This window comes from Microtus pennsylvanicus, chromosome 7 (assembly GCF_037038515.1).
Source record: "Microtus pennsylvanicus isolate mMicPen1 chromosome 7, mMicPen1.hap1, whole genome shotgun sequence".
Taxonomy (NCBI): domain Eukaryota; kingdom Metazoa; phylum Chordata; class Mammalia; order Rodentia; family Cricetidae; genus Microtus; species Microtus pennsylvanicus.
Window position 1 is genome coordinate 86,209,333 of NC_134585.1, and position 20,337 is coordinate 86,229,669.

Consider the following 20,337-nt stretch of genomic DNA (forward strand, 5'->3'; position numbering starts at 1 on the left):
CATGTTGTCACGTGTCTCTCCACTTGCTTTTCTGCCCCCGTGCAGACATCGACGAGTGTGCCCTGGGGCAGCACCAGTGCAGCAGCTCTGCCCGATGTTACAACGTCCACGGGTCCTACAAGTGTAAATGCAAAGATGGCTACGAGGGCGACGGACGGCACTGTGTGTGTGAGTAAATCCTGCCCTGCTCACGTCTTCAGGAAGTATGGGGTTGGTGAAGGCCATTGCTGAAGAAGATGAGGGAGATAATAGTCATTGAAGACATGGTTTTCATACCCACGAAAATCAACCTATCCTATAACTAGCATTCAAAGCCGTAGAATGTCCCGAGAAAAGTCTGGGAGTTGCTTCCTTTCAGCTAGAAAGAAAGGATGGGCTCCTCCCTAATCACTGGAATTTGTTGAATCTGCAACAAACATCCACTGTTAGCATTGCGTTATGATAATTGGGATGTAGTCTGCGTGTTTGTTTTCTACTGGAAATAATTCCGGTATTTATTTTCCCTACATTTAAAACCGCCTGGCTCTTAGGTTGTCTCTGGAGTCGTAGGTTACTAGACAAACATGCGAAATGCAAGCGTCTGAAGATGAAAGCCCAACAAACCGGAGGCCGTAATGTACTGCACATTTCATGTAACACTAGATAACTTTAAAATTTTTCCTGAGTAGAACATTTACTGAAAAACCACAGGGCATAAAATTCTGTGGATTAAAGGGCTTTTGAAGTGTTGTGAAGTCATTCCTACTCTGGAATATTATCATTCCAGGCAGATTAAATATTGATTCTTTTTGGTGAAGATTATCAATGGGAAATATACAGATGATTTTGTAATTTTGAAAATCTATTTTTAGAAAGCAAATATAAATTAGCAAATGTGAGGAAAAGCCAGTTATAAGACTCATTTTTTTGCACAAGTTGAATACATCTAAGGCGTAGGTGAGGCAGTATCTTCCTAGTTGGTAGAGTTTGAAACACAGTTGCATAACACATATGCAGGAGGGGAACGCAGCACAGACTGTGTTTCTCACAAAAATGTAATCTTTCCACATTTGGGGAGAAACATTCTGTTGCTACTGCTTTGTAAATGTTGAAAACATTTTTGTGCTTCAGAAATACATATTCATTACAGAAACACCAAAATATTTTTTCATGTTTCCTAAGGCACACACATTTGTTATCAGAAAATCCCGTGGCGTCTTATAGCCAAGAATGGAAAAAGAGGACTCGTTAGCATGAGGTGTTTCTGTGCATGTGTTTCGTTCACAGTTTCCCGTTGCACTTTTTTTAAGAGAGAAATATTTTCATATCAATTTAATCTTTGGATTTTTTCTTTCAGATATCCCCAAAGTCATGATTGAGCCTTCAGGTCCAGTTCACGGGCCAGAGAGAAACGGTACAATCTCAAAGGGTGATGGCGGACATGCTAATCGGATTCCTGATGCTGGGAGTACTAGGTGGCCCCTGAGGACACCATATATTCCTCCTGTCATCACCAGTTGGCCCACTCATAAGCCAACAACAAGACCTACACCAAACCCAACACCACAGCCTACTCCACCACCACCACCCCCGCTGCCAACAGAGCTCAGAACCACTCCGCCTCCACCACCAACCCCAGAAAGGCCACCCACCACACTGACGACTGTAGCTCCTGACACCAGGACATCTCCTCAAGTGACCACGGCTGACAGTGGGATACAGACAGATCCTCAGAAACCCAGGGGAGATGTGTTCAGTAAGTCACATGAATTCTTATATCTCTTTAAAGATTTATTTATTTTATTTTGTGTGCATGAGTGTTTTGCGTTTGTGTATGTAATATATACTGTGTCTCTGCTCACTTGGGTCAGAAGAGAGCACTGGAATCCCTAGACCTGGTATTGCAGTTGGTTGGGAGTCACCGTGTGTGTACTGGGACTCAAACCTGGGTCCTCCACAAGAGCACTGCTACCAGTTCTGAGTCATCTCTCCAGCCTCAATTATTATCTTTTAGGAGGACATTCAACCCTGGGCCATCTTTTTAGGAAATCCAACTGATGAAAAGATTTAGCTGATTCAGGTCCATCCATGCCGATTGCCATGTAGTGTAGAAAGCTAGGTGAAGAGTCAGTGCGATTGGGCGAGTAGGAGAAATGTGTGGAGACAGCCTCCTGTCTCTCATAAAAGCCAGGCAGCAAATCACAGATCTTATCTACTGTGGGAATTCTCTTAACATAGTCGGCTTTACTTGGTGGTGTTCTAAAGTGGGAAACTTAATATGCCCAATGCTACTTAACTTTTAACCTTCATTCATTCAGTGACTAAGTGTGAGCACCCTTTGGGGTGACAAACCATGTTAGATATTGGACTCATAATGATAAGACATGAAGTGTTACAGTCTGGTGGGAAGGAGAGGCCTGGTAGTTAGCTGCTGTACCATGTCAGAGAACAGAATGGGATTTGTGGAGACTGTTCTGGGAATGGAGGAAAGGGGTCAGACTTTTTTATATGGGACATTTACAGATTGCTGAGTGGAGCTGGACAGAGGGAATGAGGGAAGAGAGACCTCACAGTTAAAGAAGAGGCAGAACAACAGGGGCACAGGAACAGGAAGCAGTGTAGACCGCCGGTTGGATAGGTCTGTCAGGGAGAGAGATAAGGCTGAGCATTTGCCCCTCATGCTGGCTGTTAGCTGGTGAAGCACGAAGATGGGCCCCAGGTAAGAGTCCTAGACCTTCGCAGGTACTGAGCAGAGGGGAAATCACCAGTGGAGACAGGCTGTGGGAAGAAAAGGAGGGCGAGGGGGAAAAGGCTGCTCTCTTGCTCCCAGACTAAACTTGGCATATTGACACTGTCCATTTGTGTATCCTCACTTGCCTGTTTCACTTCACGTATGTTCAGCCTCCTGTACATTCATAACGTCTACCAACCCTGTACCTTTATGTCATTACCAATTCATGCTTTTCCCATGATGGAGCCAACGTGTGCCATTTAAATTAAGTGTCACTAATGTTTTATGAGTTAAATAGAATACTGATGCTTGTAATTCTTGTGTATGTGTGTGTGTGTATACAGTATGTGGGTATGTATTTATTTGTATGTGTGTGCATACACATGTGTGTGAGTATGTATATGCACATGTGTGGGTATGTATATGCTTGTATGTTTGCGGGTGTGTGTATACACATGTGTGGATATGTATATACTTCTGCAGGCATGTGTGCGGGTGTGTATATACTTGCATGTGTGTGCACACTCATGTGTGCAGGTATATATATATACTTGTACGTGTGCACACGTGGAGACCACCTAACAACTCTGGGTATTGTTTCTCAGGCGGAGTCAACTTTTTTTTTCTTTTGGGACAGGGTCTCTCATTGATCTGGAATTGCCCACAGGCTAGTCTGGGTAGCTGGTGAGGTACAGGGGTCCATCTCTCTGGGACTCTCCAGCATGCTGGTTACAAGTGCTCCAGGCCCAGATCTACACTTTTAACCAGGTTTCCGGGGGGTCAAACACAAGCACTGTACTAACTAAACCATCTCCCCAGCCCCCACGATGACTGTAGTTCTTCGCAAGAGAAGACACATGAGATTATCAGTTTCCTTTTCCTTTGGCGCTGCCGTTTATTTGAAGGGAGATTGAGATTCATTCTATTGTGGTTGCGCATGGTTTAGGCCATCTGCATAAGTTCTAGGAGAATTCGATGATAGATCTCAAAATATCCATCTCATATGTGCATATCTATTTGGTTTTGAAATTGATTGCTGTGTGTGTTGTCTCTCCTTTATATTTTCCTATCTTTTTGTGATCATCACATAATGTGATTTTTACTCATGTCTCAGCCAAGTATGCTATGTATGTTATTTTCCTGCCTTTACTGATCATGAAGCAGTATAACATAAACACACACACTGATGGAGAGAACATCTTTCTAGGCATTCCTTGTAATAGTTTCTCTTGTTAAAGAGCCCTCATGAATGCTCTTCTTTTCACACATAGATACACATCAAGGAATTAAAGATAGTGTAGAAATTTACTAGGTGAACCTAGCAGTGTAAGACTGAAAAGGTTTTAGCTGCAGAGTAAGACAGACTGGGGAGGTCCCAGCTGCAGTGTGAGACAGACTGGGGGAGGGGGGGTCCTAGCTGCAGTGTAAGACAGACTGGGGGAGGGGGTCCTAGCTGCAGTGTAAGACAGACTGGGGGAGGGGAGGTCCCAGCTGCAGTGTAAGACAGACTGGGGGAGGGGGGGTCCCAGCTGCAGAGTAAGACAGACTGGGGGAGGGGAGGTCCCAGCTGCAGTGTAGGACTGGGAAGGTCCCAGCTGCAGTGTAAGACTAGGGAGGTCCTAGCTGCAGAGATTCTCCAGAGCCTTTACTGTAAGTGAGTATGATCCCTGGGTCATTCTCTGGGCGATCACCTTGATCGTGTGCCAGGACTATCACATGGCACAGATAACCTTGCCACCCAGACACGCTGCCAGGAATTCAACTCCACTCTCCCTTCATCTTCAGCAATAGCTGCTCCTAAATTTAGCGTGTAGGAGAATATTGTGGCGACTTCTAAACTTGGTTTCTTGTGGTTATAGCATATATTCTGAAAAAATGAAAGCTATTTATTCAGAAAAAGAAAACATTGTTTATTCTCTGTGAAAATCATAAGGAACCTTAGCATATTTTTAGTTCACCTGATTTTTTTATTCTAAAAAGGATTATACCTAAAGTGTCACCATTTCTTACCAAGAACTTGTGTACCTTTCGACCAAGTCTTCTCTCTTTCAGCTTATAGATTCCAAACTTACCATATGACTATAATCTAAATGATTGTGAAATACAATATTTTCCAGATTTTCAGAAATATAATCAGGTGCCAATGCTGTATGAGACACGCTGAAGGACTCTGCATGGTGATATGTATTGATTAACAAAAAGGCTTGTCAACCATGGAGAGCGGTCATCTCAGCGTGTCTGCTTCTGAGCTCCTCAAGATAGTTAAAATACAGTTTACTTTATGAGTGTATTATGAAAAGTTAGTTTAAAGACTCACCAATAGCAGGCGGTGGTGGCGCACGCCTTTAATCCCAGCACTCAGGAGGCAGAGGCAGGCGGATCTCTGGGAGTTCGAGGCCAGCCTGGTCTACAAGAGCTAGTTCCGGGACAGGCACCAAAGCTACAGAGAAATCCTATCTCGAAAAACAAAACAAAAAAAAAGACTCACAAATATTTTTAATGCAAGAAAGATTTATGAAACAATCCCACAACACAATATGGGCTTGCAAAGAGCACCGTCGACTGCAGCGTTTTGTTCCTTGGATACTGCTATGAAAGAAAAGGATGCAGAATTGCAAACTTCCATTTTAAACTGCAAATAAGTGGTCCCTGTGCTAATTGCCATAGTCTCTGGGCATTTTAATTTGGGGCCTAGGGACATTACGAAAGCTGCATTACTTAAGTGTCCTAGAGTCTTATTCTTATATCCCATGATTTTATGAGGACTCTTAAATCACTCCTGTTATATCCAGCACCCTTCCCCATAGCCCAGATCACAACGGAGACACCCTTGTTTAACCGAAATTTAAGAAACCATAATGTTGTCCTACTCCGTGGCAATGACTCTTGGTCATTGTGTTAAGGTTCACTTCCCATGAACTTCCAGAAGTATTTCAGAAAATGAATCTACTCTTCTTCAGATTAAGTAGTTTGAATTGCATTTCTTGTTGAAGCTAAATTCCCCTTCTTGATTCTGATGGCTTTTCAAATAAATGATCAGCTATTTCAGATTACAGTTTTACTCTCGCCCTGACCGAGGGTAACATAGCCACCGACGGTAAACATTCTGTAGAAGATTTTATGTCCAGTATACTTTTAAAATTTAAGCCTGATGTTGAGAGCTAGTATAAGTCGTGGGAAAGGAGTATGAAAATAGGTTGAAGCATGTGAGATGGATTCCCTCCAGGTCTCTTCTTACGATGCATTGAGTCAGGAAGCCTGGGTTTGCTTCATCCCTCTGATATTTATGAGTTTGCAACTTTGCTCAATTACCCAGGCCTTCTTTTCCACTGAGTGGGTTCAAGGTCCAAGAGAATTCAAGTAAAAATTGTATGAATAATGAAGTGCTACGAACTGGGATAGATTACTTACTGTATTGATTCACTATAGCCATACTGGGGAGAATAAATATATTAAAAAGTCACCTTTCATGTAGGATATGAAATATTCAGCATCTATTTCAAAATAAGAGTAATCTGAGGTAGTGGTCCTCGACCCTCCTCATGCTGCAACCATTCATACAGTGCCTTATGTTGTGCTGACCCCAACCATAAAATTACTTTCATCACCACTTCATAACTATATTTCTGCTACTGTTAGGAATCGTAATGTAAATCTTTTACATTTTACATAGAGGTTGGTGAAAGGGGTCCCAACCCCCAGACTGAGAGCCACTGCTTTAAGGGCTCTAAAGATTTTTGTTAATGGGACTAGAAACTAACCAGATGCATTTTTCAGAGCCAACTGTAAACCAGCTCAATAGGCTAGTTTGAACTGTACTAATGCCCCTGACAAAGTATGACATTGTTCTTTCATTACTGGGACAAAGTAGTATTTCTTCAAGTGTGTTTCATAGGCCATTAGCTCCCTGAAATGTTACGTAAGTTCTGGGGTCAAATACATTAAGAAGTCTGAGGTTTAGCCAGGTTAACTAGGTGTGATAGCTCTAAGACTTCTCAAAACTATAATGTGCTAATGGTCACTGTCAGTCTCTAGAAGCATAGTACAGTGTGTGTATCTACAGATAGATTTCACGGTGGGATTGTTTAACTCACTGGATTAGAGGTCTCAACAAACTGGTGTCTGGTCAGTTCTTGGATGAACTGGGAAGTACGGAGACTTCTCACCACAGTCACCAAGAGTCCTGATGACAGCTTGCATCCTATGCCAAGCAGAGACTGATGAGACTGTTCTGAGAGGGTCAGGTGGAGATCATAGTGGCTCAGGTAGGGAAGAAAGGTGCCGGGCAGGCAAGCAGAAAAATCAAATTTAAATGGTGGCATGTCTATCTGAATACAGGGGATCGCTGGAAAATGGGGGACTAGGCACAAAAACAAGACTCTGCTGTCCACAGAGATAAAGGTAATAGGTAATAGCTATATAAGAGCAAAGGAAATAAAGGTCTTAGCGGAGGAAATTGGGGAGAATGCATCCCTTTATAGCAGTATGATAAATGAAATATAAAGTGACTCTCATCAGTTTTAAAAGTTGCTTGGAAAAATAGCTGTATTTTCTATATGTTAACTGAAAATTTTAATATAAAACAATATATATCATCCTATCTCAATTAGATGTAAAATATATGACTCCATATATATTATGGGCAGTTGGTTCCTTCCTCTGGACTGTGGCTCTGCAGCGTGCTGTCCTGGGGTTGTTTTTATTTCTCTTCAAGAGTTTTAATAGTTCGTAGATGCCAGTGTTTTCAGTTACAGACATCTTATAGTCTCTTTTCTAATTCTGTGTGGTGATGAGTAAACAGTTTGTTTCAGCTGAGGGGTGAAAAGGTCTTCCAACCTGTGTGTTCTCAAGGATTCAGTAAGACCTGCAGAGCCCCCAAGTGATGTTGTCATCTGCCCAGAAATTAAGTCTCTGCCAATACTGTTGGAGAGGCGAGTAGCTGCTGTTCATAGGTCAGGGCCTGGTGCTGTGAATTCTGACAGTTTTTAAGATTATTTTTTATTTGTATTTTAATGGGATTTTTGTGGTGACTGGAAAGAAAAAAAAATGGTTCTTTTCAGAAAGTATAACTTGAGTTCTGAGTGAACATGGCCTGGATTAGAGATCAGAATTTTTTTAAAGCTCTGCACATTTGCCTATGGAGTTAAAATGAAAAAGACCGTGTTTGGGGCATGTTACCAGATTCTTGTGTCTCTGGATCCTCATCTGAACGTTGAGGTAGTTTCTGTTTACCCCTCACTGGGAGGCTGGGTCAGTTCCTTGGGACGGTCCGTGTGGAATACTTACCATAGCGATTACCATGTAAGAACATCAGCTGTTTCTACACCCACTGATGCTGAATTTATTTTTATAGTAATAACAGAGTTTCCTAATTAATTCATAAAAGAAGCCACATACTCTAGTGATGACTATTTTTTTCTGATGCTTTTTACTATGGTTGGCTACAGTTTTAATGCCATTTTTGGCTAATGTCTTTCCAAAACAAATTGATTTTCAAGTACGAGCAGAGAAACTGAGGACAGAAATGAGCTACTCTGGGGAGCCTTTGTTTATCACTACATAGTTAGAAGTTTGTGTTTAGACCAGGCGCTCATAGCACATACAGAGTTAAATGGATAATTAAAATAGAGACACTGTCACCTCAGCGTCCTCACTGTGAATCTGATGACAGCTGTCTCCCAGCCATGAATCTGTCTAGGCAAAGCTTTCATGGTAGGTTCTGTGAGTAGCAAAACCAAAAGCTTCCCTTCCGCTTTTAATAGACAATTTGGGCAAGTGGGTGGACTCTGTGCTCAGGTGTGCTGCACCCAGTTCAAGTAACCGTCGTGGGGTATTCACACCTGTGTGGAGGTGCACACACTGGCCTGCGGGAGCCTCACCCTCCCAGGTTGCTTTGACTTAGAAGAGGGCGGGAGAACTAAGCCTCTGGGATATTCCCTTGCTTACAGTCATTCTTAGTGAAGAGCCATGATTCGGAGTCTCAGTCCTCGCAGGAGTTCCCTGGGTAATTCCTCTGAGTTGTTCTGAAAGTTTATAAAGGAACATAGAAAATACAGAGGAGGGTGAGGTCTACCACCCCCACAGGTTCGTTACTGAGCACCTGGGCCTGTCCTCTCCTCTCACCAGGGACTTACTGCTTCCCATCTCTGTTCATTGCTCTGAGGCTCTGTCTTATGACCTCTGTTGGTCCTTCCTATAGGATGCAGTGTTGGAAGCAAGATCTTATTTCTGTGGCGCTCAGCAACCCTTTTCTTGTTACAAGAAGCCAACATTTGGCTAAGACATTTCTTGAATGGGGGCAAGGATATTGCAGCGGCATTTCCAATCTCTTTATTTTCTTCTCTCTGCTGAGTGTGTTCTGCATTTGGAGTGGCAGGGGGAGGAGAGAGATGATACAACCCCATAAGCCCGTATTGCTTATGCGATCCTCCATGCTGTAGTTTCTTAAAATTCCTAGAATTTTTTTTCCACCTCAAGTACATTAGAATAGACTAGAATCGATACATCTGCTGCAGCTGTCTCTTCAGTGAAGAAACCCCTAAGCATAGAAAAAATTGAGGACAATGTTGTCTGTAATCTTTAGTCCAACAACTAATGCCAGATCTGGACTGGGTGATGTCATCCAAACCACTTTGGGTAGAACCTGAATATGTAAACCTTCCTTTAAAATATAAATGCTTACAGGTTTGCAATCAGCTTGACTGTGGAGTATTTGTGCAGTAATATTTACATCTTCTTCTCTGTGTTTACTGTTAAGGTTTTATTGAGTAAAACCTGCAGCTGACTGACTGAGAGATCTTATATTTGAATATAGACTATAAGTTACTATTATCAATCCCTGGAGATTTAACAGAATTTACTAAGATGGCATTCGTTCATTTGTTTGTTTGTTTTTAGAGACAGGGTTTCTTTGTGTAGCTTTGGCTGTCCTGGAACTCACTCTGTAGACCAGTAGACCAGGCTAACCTTGAACTCACAGAGATCCCCCTGCCTCTGCCTCCCTGAGTGCTGGGATTAAAGGTGCACGCCACCACCACCACACAAGATGGCATCTTTTGCAGACTCTGCAGCCATTATGAGACAGTCCTGTATCCTTAGCCCACTGGAGTCAGACAGCCTCCCTCTTTAGGTGTTAGTACCTTCTGATATCCCATAGTCTCCATCTTTGGAGGTTAGTGCCCATTGTCTCCCAAGTCTCCATCTTTGGGGATCCCTACCCTCTGTATCCCACAGTCTTTATCCTTGGGAATTATACCCTCTATGTCCACCATCTCCATCTTTGGGAGTTTATTTAGAAGCAACAAGCAAGATTTTTGTTTTTGTTTTTTTGAGACAGAGTCTCACTATGTAGCCATGGCTAGCCTGTGACTCACTATGTAGGCCATGGTGGCCTTGAATTCATACAGATTTGCTTGCTTCTGCCTCCCCAGTGCTGGGGTTGAAGCCATGTGCCATCACACCAAGAGAATGTTTTTATTGGTGCAGTTTTGAATCATGTCAGGAAAACGTTGGGGAATTCGTTTTACAGCAATTGCACCATAAGTGTTTCCTCCGCTCACCTTCCTCCTTGCCATTCTCCAAGTGCAGCAGAGTGCTAATTTTATCTGGCAAACCTTACCTTGTCACTACTGAAAAACCCTTTACAGTATCCAATTTATGTTCTTCCATTAAAGCACCCATGATATCCATCTTCACCTCAAAGAATGTAGGTCAAAGGAAGGTGAGAGCGAAATGTGTCCCATGCTTCACAGGTGCTCAGCCCAGTGCTGGGTGCCACAGTGATGCTCCACACTTTGATCCCTTAGTGAGTGGGGATGGTGAAGGAAAGAAAATAAATGAACAGGAACATGTTAGTATGCTTTATGCTTTTTAATCTTTGTAACTATGCCATTCTAAGTCTAAGAAAGTATCTCGTCCCTTCCTTTCTCTTTACCACATCGTGTGGGCTCTCGCCACCATGTGTACTCCGCATGTGACTGATCTGTGCAGTCTTTACGCTTGCTGCGCAGGGCACCATCTTCCTCACCCCAGGTTTGCGCTTTGTGTGTGGAAGGTTCTGCCTCTTTCCCGTTCAGTTTAAATTGTTCTTTCCGGAGGAAACCTCCCAATCTTCCTTGATAACACAGAGCCAGGTACAGAGTACCCGGCCCCGTCAACGCAGACAAAGGCCAAGGGCACCCTTCATCATAACGCCCATAGGCTCTACACTGCAAGAGTCAAGCTTCTCCATTTCCGAGGTCCTTTTTCTATTCTGCTACTAGAGAGTGGAACAAAAGCATGATTGTGTGCAAATGTTTTTATAACGTATGCCATGAGACGTGAAGCCGATTTACCTACAACTTTGTACTCCTAATAAATAAGAAAGGTTTTCTCTAAGAGTCTAAAAATGAGAAAAGGAAAGCTGTCATTGGATGTCATTGCTGACAGTCTTTCAGTACTCCCAGGACCAGCGAGCAGCCTACCCACAGGGCTCATCTGTCTTAGCTTGGACTTTGTCATCCCTGCCCATCTGTGTGTGTGCGCGCGCGTATGTATGCATATGTGTATCTCGTGTTTGTGCATGTATACCTGGTATGTGTGTGTCTGCACATGGTGTGTGTTGTGTTTGTGCATGTGTGTGTATGTTTGTGTGTATGTGTGCACACATGCTGTGAAAGAGGAAGGTGCTGCCCTGTTTTGACTTTTGAAATAAAAGTAGGGAAAGAATCCAGATGGAGTAGACTGAGAACAGTTGCAAATAGGATAAGACTGTCAGTTTAAAAGTCCTTGCTAACAATAATAACATAAAGAAAGAGAACCTTGGGATTGTCATCAGTTTTACAGTAGTCTGTGTCTCTTATGCCCTGTCTTATAAAAATAAAGTATTAATTAAATTTCTGGCAAAGAGAAGGGAGTGTTCCCTGGCCTCTGGTCAAGAATTTCATCAACAACTTTCCCACAAATTTCCCTACTCTCTGACCCAGCTATTCTTCATCTTCAGGCAGTGTTTTTTCTCCCTACCCCTTTTCAAACCTTAAGATGTCCATTTATCTTCATGTTTGATGTTCGTGTCTGCCATTAGAATTCAAGCTTCAAGCTTCATATGATCTGCGCCCTTGTTGGTCTTGTTCCCTCTCTTCACACCGTCTCCTCAGTGCCCACCCCGGGCTTGGCGTTAGTTTGGAAATCAAACATAGATGGAATGAATGCATAAATATGGACTTAAATGAATCAGTTCTCTTCAAGTGTATTCTTAGGCTCTGTCCCACTTGTGACAGTTGATTCGGGGTGTTGACAAGAACATGGTTTCAAGACAGGATCTTTGCATTTGCTCAGTGATCTCCAAGTGCCGGTCACCAGGTCAAGCCCTGGAGATGCCAAATGAGTAGAATGTGATTGATGCCATCGAGGACCTCGGGGACTAGCAGAGAGACAGGTGTGTGTGTGTGCGTGTGTGTGCGTGTGAGAGGGGGGGGGATAACTACAGTTCCTTACAAAAGCATATGAAAGTAACAGGCATACGGGGCTATTGACGAACAGGGAGGAGTTGAATTCTGCTAGGGGTTTGAAAGTTTTCAGAGCTTTCTCTGATTTTATGCTGGACCTGAGAGGAAGAGGGGATGTTTGTTCAGGTTATAATTAGTTGGAAAAGGAGCCCCAGTGTCAGGGATGTGGAAACAAATGGCATGCTTAGACAGTGCTGTGTGTTTTGTTGGGGTGAATGGCTAATGCCGTACCAGGAAAGCTCCCGTACTTGATCTCATGGGATTGAGGAACTTGCTTAGATAGGGAACACTGTGCTCATAGGCGTGTACTAGTGTACAGCAATGTGCGGAGCTCTGGGGAGGGAGGGGGGTGCTGTGATAGGCGTTTCCATTAAAGTTCTTCCACAGAGACGAATTTGACAATTTTTTACTAGAAATCAGGAATTGTTTTACATCATAGTGCTCTGTGTGTGTGTGTGTGTGTGTGTGTGTGGTGTATGTGTATGCTCGTGTGTGTGCGTGTATGTGAGCACATGGGTATGTGTGTCAAAAACCAGAGGTCAACCTGCGATATCTTTTTTGTCACTCTCCACCTTGTTTTCATTCATTCATTCATTTTTGAAGCTCAGGGACAGTTTTATTAGTGGCAGGCTGTACATTTCCACAGCTGCTGGGAGGAGGGAACAGGGAGGAGAAGATGAAGTTGCTTTGCCTTCTAAGTCAGGAATGGAGGTTAGATCTGAAAAAGACGGAAGGCAGAGTTACACCCCTGGGTTACACCTCCAGCACTAGCTGGCCTGAGCAGTAAAGATCTGCAAGCCACAGCCTCCTGCTTTGTCGTTTAGATAGGGTCAGGGCCTCTCACCAAACCAGAAGCATCCCTTTGGCTAGGTGGGCTGGCCAAATACTTTCAGGGATCCTCCTGTCCCTGACTCGACAGTTTTTCATGTGAGGTCTGGGGATCCAAAACTCAGGACTCAGTCATATACAGCAGGTACTTTAGCACCCAAGCAATCTCCCTGGCTCAGTGGTTAAGTGCACTGACAGTTCTTGCAGAGAACCCGTGTTCAATTCCCAACAGCTACATAGTAGCTCACAACTGTCTGTAACTGCAAGATCTGACACCCTCACATAGACATACATGCAGGCAAAACACCAATGCAAATAAAAAATAAATGAATAAATAATTTTTTAAAAGTTTCTCTTACTTAGAATTATAGAAACTTTGAAAATTGTGTTTTAATTTGTATCCAGGTAAATATGAGAGTATAGATCCCTGCACAATGGATTATATCCCTCCTTATGTAAGATGAACAGAAATGCATAGGCTTTCCTTCATCCTTCTTAAAGACAGGGTGTCGTTTAAAGGAGGGGAACAAACCATCGGCTTCTCTCTTGCAGTTCCACGGCAGCCTTCGAATGACCTGTTTGAAATATTTGAAATCGAAAGAGGAGTCAGCGCGGACGACGAAGCAAAGGACGACCCAGGTAGTGGCTCTTCCATTCCATCTCAAGTCTTGCCCTCCATCCCAAGAAAAGAACTTGAATTTTCTTCTCAGTTGGGATATAAAACAGTGGGTTTCATTAATAGGAGAAAATAAAATTGTAGACCACAATCGGGCAAGTTAGGTGATTTCTTCTTTTCTTTTTATGCAACTCAGTTAATTCAATCACTTGTGCAAAAATAATTACGAGTCACCATTTTCTTTTGACATCACAATAAAGTGGTGTTTGGATCATGAGATGGAAGTCATATTTTAACAGTGGTGGCCCAATGGGGCTGTGAATTTGGAACACCCTTGGTTCTGTTTTTGCAGCTGAGCGTCTACCCAAAGGATGCATGCCATTTCCTTTTGAGCTCAGGGCAAGGTGTTCTGATGGGACATTAAGTGTGTTTCGGAGAAAACTCCTGCTATGTGCTACTTCTGGTTTACAAATCACTGGCCACTGTCTGTGGAGTCTGTGTTCTTATCTTTCTGGCCACCTCCTTGCAGGTGTTCTCATACACAGCTGTAACTTTGACCATGGACTCTGTGGATGGATCAGAGAAAAAGACAGCGACTTGCACTGGGAGCCCATCAGGGACCCCGCAGGTAACTGCACATCATCTAGTACCTTCTGGCACTGTTTGATCCTTTTGACCATAAAACAAAACAAAAACAAAAACACAGTTCATCCCTATGGTGTGTATTCCATCTTCCTCAGGGGAGGAGGTTTGGTAGCCATCTGTTAGACTCATATTATGGGATACAGGTAGAAAAAGCTGGGTAATTGAGCATTTAGGGTTATCCTACCATAAGTTTTCAAGGCACTTAGAACACCCAATTCCTGTGAGTAAAAATGGTGGCACAGTGTTCTCCGCCCTGTGGTAACAGTCCTGGGTATTTTTGTCAGTTTGATTGGTTAGTGATGATTTGAGCAGTAGATAAATGGAGACAGTTGGAATTTACACCACACAGTGCCTCTGGAAATGTCTGGCTGTAAGTCAGGTCCTGGAGGACAGAGTACACATCACCACCGCCACTTCCGAGAGAAGCTTGTTAGACGTGGGCTCTTGGGAAATTAGTACAAGTGTAAGTGTACAATGCTCACTGATGTAAACATTCAGGGCTTTGTATTTTGCCTTGTTTCAAGAAGTAAAGCTACACATTGGAGTCTTTTTCTCCCCTCAGTAATTAAGTGTTTGTTGTTATTGTTTGAAATTTTGTTTTGTTTTGTTGCTGTTGTTTGTTTCAAGTGAAGCCAGCTTAATGGAAGGGTGAGAAACCTAGTTTCTTTTTTCCTTTTGGTTTTGATTCTAGCTTCTAAGAATAAAACACAAGATATGAAGGGAAAACATGCTGTGTTTTGTCCTTCTGAAGCCCAGTTTTCAAATGCCATCCTGTCTTTAGAAGGCAACACAGAGAAGCTAGCTTGTGAGCATGTGCACTCTGAGATAGCAGCTGTGGTGCACAGGTGGGTGGGGCAGCGTGGCCCCCTGGGGAGACCAACAGTGCTTACAAGGTTCTTCTTCAGTGTGCAGTCTTGGCAATAAGGCTTCAAACCATCATGCCAGACTGCTTTTTTCATAACTTCTGAAATTGAATTAAATGTAGGTGAAAGAATATTGGATTGAAATAGATACTTTAGAATCAATATTAAAGTAAACCTTAAAAAATATGAATATCCAATAAATAGATAGAGTTTTTAAGATTTGTTTTTGTAGCCGGGTGGTGGTAGCTTGTGCCTTTATTTAATCCAAGCACTCTAGAGGCACAGGCAGATGGATTGCTGAGTTCAGGGCCAGCCTGGTCTATAGGGGGAGTTCCAGAATAGCCAGAGCTATACAGAGAAACCCTGTCTTGAAAAAACAAAACAAAATTTGATTTTGTTATAAAAAAAACATGTAATACTTCATACAGTTCAACCATGCTCCTCTCACTTGGTCTTGAGTTACTCATATTCATGTAAGGTAAACTCTAAGCATAATATTGTTATCGTCATATGCCTGTAAATAACAGACTCAACAGATGTTAACATCTGCTATCACCCCAGCACATTCCTCGCCTCATTAATTTAATTTAACCCTCATATCCATCCAGCGAATCAGGTGTTCCTTTCACAGGAGAATCATTGATGTCCAGAGGGGCAATGTAGGACTGCTCAGGCTACAAAGCTAAAGAGATAAAATTTAGTGTGTTGTAGACTCAGCTCAGTGCCTGCAGCTTTAGCCCATGTGGTTCTGTACCTGATGTAGCTAGTACATCAGGCCTCTAAGTGGGACTGACTCGGACTGCTGCCCTGTTTGCAACAGAAAGATCTTCTACAAGCATGGGTGATGAGCCCGCCAGTAGTGGTCATGGCCACACCGTGAAGAGGAATTCATTATCAGTTTGAAAGAATTCAATGGCTTTGTAGAAAGAGGCTGTTTGCAATAGGTCCTGTAAAATAGTCTAATTGGTTTTTAGAACAGTTTTTCAGAGCCAGGTACTACCTTTCAGCACTGTTTATTGTTACCTCATTTGTAGATGTTTTGATTGGGACAAACCCTTCTTGTCCTGTGGTAGAAGATACATGAAATTTGGAATGGGGTGGGTGGGTGTTTTATGTGGTCATTGGGCTGCGTTAAAATCGAGCAATGAAAAGGATGTGGCAGCAACTTAGGTGACAGACTAACCCCTGGCAATTAGTTCTGGCTCCTGTAGGATGCTTTTCTAATTTTTACCAAACACTTGGGTTAAATGGACATCAAATTTAGATATGGAAGAAAGCTCTGCTTAACCGTGACTCCAAGCTGGAGAGAAAAGTGATTGCGTGCCAACAAAACCATCATCCAAGAGGTTAGGTTAGTGGGCCATTCTACAGGGAAAAACTCATGCTAAGTATGTCTCAGGGTCTAGAAACCAACCACAGCTATGGAAAGACGTAATCAAGCAATAAATGTAAAGGACTTCAGAGTTAATGTGTAATGAAGTCCTTAGGAGTGAATCTCATGACAGTTGTTTCAGACGGAGGCTATTTCTATAGAGCGGATCCTTTTCCAGAAGGCAAAACATCGTCTGGTGAAGTGGTTGTTCCACTTCTGAGGAGCCTTCCTCATCTGAGACTTAGTTACACATCACTCACAAGAGAGTGACCTGGTTGGGGAGGTGTATCTTCCTTTACCTCTGAAGAGTGGGTGAAGGCCAGAATGTTTAACCTGTAGCAGCAATAGACCCAAGGTTAGAATTGTACTGCTTTGAGCCAGTTGACCCAAGGTTAGAATCGTTCTTTGTGATTTAAAAGGGATGGGAAGCAGGACCCATGGCAGAAAACCCAGGTGGGTTTTAGTTTCCTCTGGAAAAAGAAAACTTTCAGTGAAGCTCCTGGACAGAGCAGGCTGGTGTGGAGAAGATGAGCTTCTCATAAACACACTGGGTGGGGCGTCCTCTGGCAAGATGTCGTTAAAGGGCTAAAGCTTTGCATGGGTTGACCTCTTAATCCAGCTATGAGGGTCTGTGTTCATGTGGAAAATGTCTGAGGAGATTCTCGGGAGAATTCCCCAAGAGAACTAGCAAGCACATTTTCAGCTTGGAGAAAAGGGTGGGAAGACAAGAAGGTGGCAGGGAGTTGGAGGATGGAAGGCGTGCACAGCATGTCGGGATGCCATTCAGAACTGTCCTACAGAGTATGCAGAGGATTCTGACCATACACGTCTGACCTCTAAATGTGTGCTGTGGCATGTGGGCATCCCTACCATTTTGAACAGTTAGTCAATCAATAAATAAAATTGAAAAAAAATTAAATCCAAGTCAGGGCAGATGTATGGAGGAGGAATAGTAGCAACTGTTTACATCATTATCACAATTTTAGAGTTTTGAGTATTTGTAGAAAGGGCTGTTTAAATCTTAGGCACTCTGTTTGCGTGCAGTGTCTCGCAGAATGTATTAGCATGCATTCCACAGAGATTTAAGATAATCCCTGTTTTCTTAAAACCTGCAGGTTTGCTGTAATAATCTTACCTTGGAGACAGATGTTTAATGTACACATAAAATTTTTGGCCCAGTATTTTGGGGTTGTCAATATCTGAGGGAATGGGAGGGAAGAAGCCAAGATCTGTGTTTTTATTGAGTTGGATACATAGAGTGAGTAGGATACATTGGGTTGGATACATTGAATTGGATACATTGAGTGAGTTGGATACATTGAATTGGATACATTGAATTGGATACATTGAGTGAGTTGGATACATTGAATTAGATACATTGAGTGAGTTGGATACATTGAGTTGGATACATTGAATTAGATACATTGAGTGAGTTGGATACCTTGAGATGGATACATTGAGTGAGTTGGATACATTGAGAGACAAGAACCATTCTGGCAGGTTTTTGCAGTGGTTTTGGAACAGCAGTCTTATCTAACAAATAACCAAAGTGTCCTGTCTATCCTTGTTAATGGGGAGGTTCGAGGTGCAGGTCGGACTGGCTTCCGTTGTTGGCAGCCTGCCAGGAGCACTTAGCCCAAAACATGGGTATGTCACAGTTACTCAAAAGCCATTGTTACCTAGCAGTATACCAACGTGAACTTGGTAGAGAAAACCACACTTGAATAAGACACCATTCCAAGTCTCTTGCCGTGTCTTGTATAAATAAAGTGTAAGGCTGTGACGATGGTCTGTCTTTGAACTGAAAGGGAAGTGAGGTTTCTCCCACAACAGATACATGTGTTCAGCGTCCCAGCCACATTCTTTCTGCAGGCAGATCAGTGTCGAAACCTCAGTTTGTTTGCAGCTGGCGGCAACAAAACCGCCCGCAGGGATCGTCATCTGTGCACGCCCTGACTTCCCACTCACAGGGAAGGTCTTTTGAGAAGTAGCAGACCAACCCTCGTTACTAGAGCTTGATCTTTTTATTTTCCTAATTGCAATTTTTTAACAAAAAAAAAGTGAGAAATCTATAGACACGGGTCTGAGGACAGCCAAGGTGATGTGTCAAAAGTGGAGGCCTTTATTAAGCTTTGTGTTCGCTTAGATATAACAAGACAGATAGACACATAAACAGACAGAAATACACAGTTATAGATTTGCTTTACTGTATATAAATCTTTTAAATCACTAACCTCCAAATGAAATTGATACTGGAAAGATGTGGAAAGTGTCCTGACTACCTGTTTGTCTTCCTGGGTTTGCTGTGCCCATGTGAGAAAGATAACAAACTGTTTTAAACATCCTTCTGCTCTTCGGGACCATGTTTTGTACATGGAGAGAGGACAGAATGATCAGAAATAATGCAGTTTCTATTACTTTGTGTTTTATCATCCAGAGATTAATTGTCTACACATAAATTTTACCAGGGAAATTTTGCGTCATTTCTGCTCCACCAGTGTAGGTTGCCTGGCAGCAGCGAGTTGATAGGGGAGCGGAAGGCAGCGCTTCCAGGTGCCTAAGGGATGTCTGATCATATCCAAGGAGACAGTCAGTGTTTGGGTCTAATCTAATGCGTTGACTTTGTTCTCTGTGGGCAAAATAGTGAGTGCTATTTCTTAAGACCATGGCATTATAACAGGCACAGAAATAAGCTGTATTTTTCTTCTTCAAAAAGATGTGGGATTCTTTATTGATGAATGTTACAGTCGGAAGTTTATTAAGAACCTCCTGTCCAGGCAGTTTTGTGCTGGAAAGAGGCCCTGCTTTTCCCATTGCAGGTGGACAGTATCTCACAGTGTCTGCAGCCAAAGCCCCGGGGGGAAAAGCTGCTCGATTGGTGCTACCTCTGGGCCACCTCATGCATTCAGGGGACCTGTGCCTGTCCTTCAGGCACAAGGTGACTGGGCTGCACTCCGGCACACTGCAGGTGTTTGTGAGAAAACACGGTGCCCCTGGAGCAGCCCTGTGGGGAAGAAATGGTGGCCATGGCTGGAGGCAAACCCAGATCACCTTACGAGGGGCTGACGTCAAGAGCGTAAGTAGATCCCCAAATGGAGGCTCTGCCTTCAGAGGAGAGCCCGGGAATAGGCCTCGAAGAAGCCTTGCTCTGGTTCAGGTCCGTTGCTTTGTGGCTTTTTCTGGGCACAAGGGCCCCCATCCATTGCTTCTTTCTGAAATTCTTTTCTGCTTCTTCATCCTTCTTTGCTGCAACCTTGACCACCACACCCTCATGCCCTCATGATGACAAACCCTTTTCAAAGAGAGAAAATTGGCAATTGAAAAAGAATTTTTTTTTAAAATAAGTTGATAGCAACATCCAGGGTTTGGGGTGTTGTGATTAATGGTGCCTTCTTTTTCTCTACCTTCAATTCCTTAAGCGTCCAACTCTTCCTCTGATGACCTCTGTGGAGGTGGTTCTTCTTTCTATTCTTAAGTGCTCCTCTGAAATTTGTTCTCCCCTTTGGCCCAGAGATCAGAGTTGAGCAATTCCAGATGGGGTCCCAGATCCAGGACTGAAAGGCGCTGTTGAGAATGGGTTAAGGGGGAGGGAGGCTTTGAGTGGTGATGCAAACTGTATTTCAGTTTTAAATTTTATCTTAAATAACCAAGTTGTGGATAGTAACAAAATGATCTGTCACATCCTATCAAAATAATGGGTGAATTTTGGAAAATTTCATCATTATGTAGATTCTTCCAACGCTTTGCCATGAAAACTCTACTTCTGTTTCTTGCAGTCTCTTGAAACCATGTCAGAACCACGGACCCCATTACAGTTT

The 20,337-nt window shown here is 43.0% G+C and overlaps 1 protein-coding gene across 4 annotated transcripts in view; it reads left to right on the forward strand.

Annotated features, from left to right (window-relative positions):
• Window positions 1-20,337, forward strand: part of Npnt (nephronectin) — a 65,796-nt gene that overhangs the window by 42,184 nt on the left and 3,275 nt on the right. For all 4 annotated transcript variants that reach the window (XM_075981305.1, XM_075981306.1, XM_075981307.1 and 1 more), the window contains 5 exons: window positions 46-168; window positions 1,337-1,735; window positions 13,576-13,662; window positions 14,169-14,267; window positions 19,339-19,595. In XM_075981305.1, the coding sequence (XP_075837420.1) occupies window positions 46-168; window positions 1,337-1,735; window positions 13,576-13,662; window positions 14,169-14,267; window positions 19,339-19,595 (965 nt within the window). The remainder of the gene's footprint in view (window positions 1-45; window positions 169-1,336; window positions 1,736-13,575; window positions 13,663-14,168; window positions 14,268-19,338; window positions 19,596-20,337) is intronic.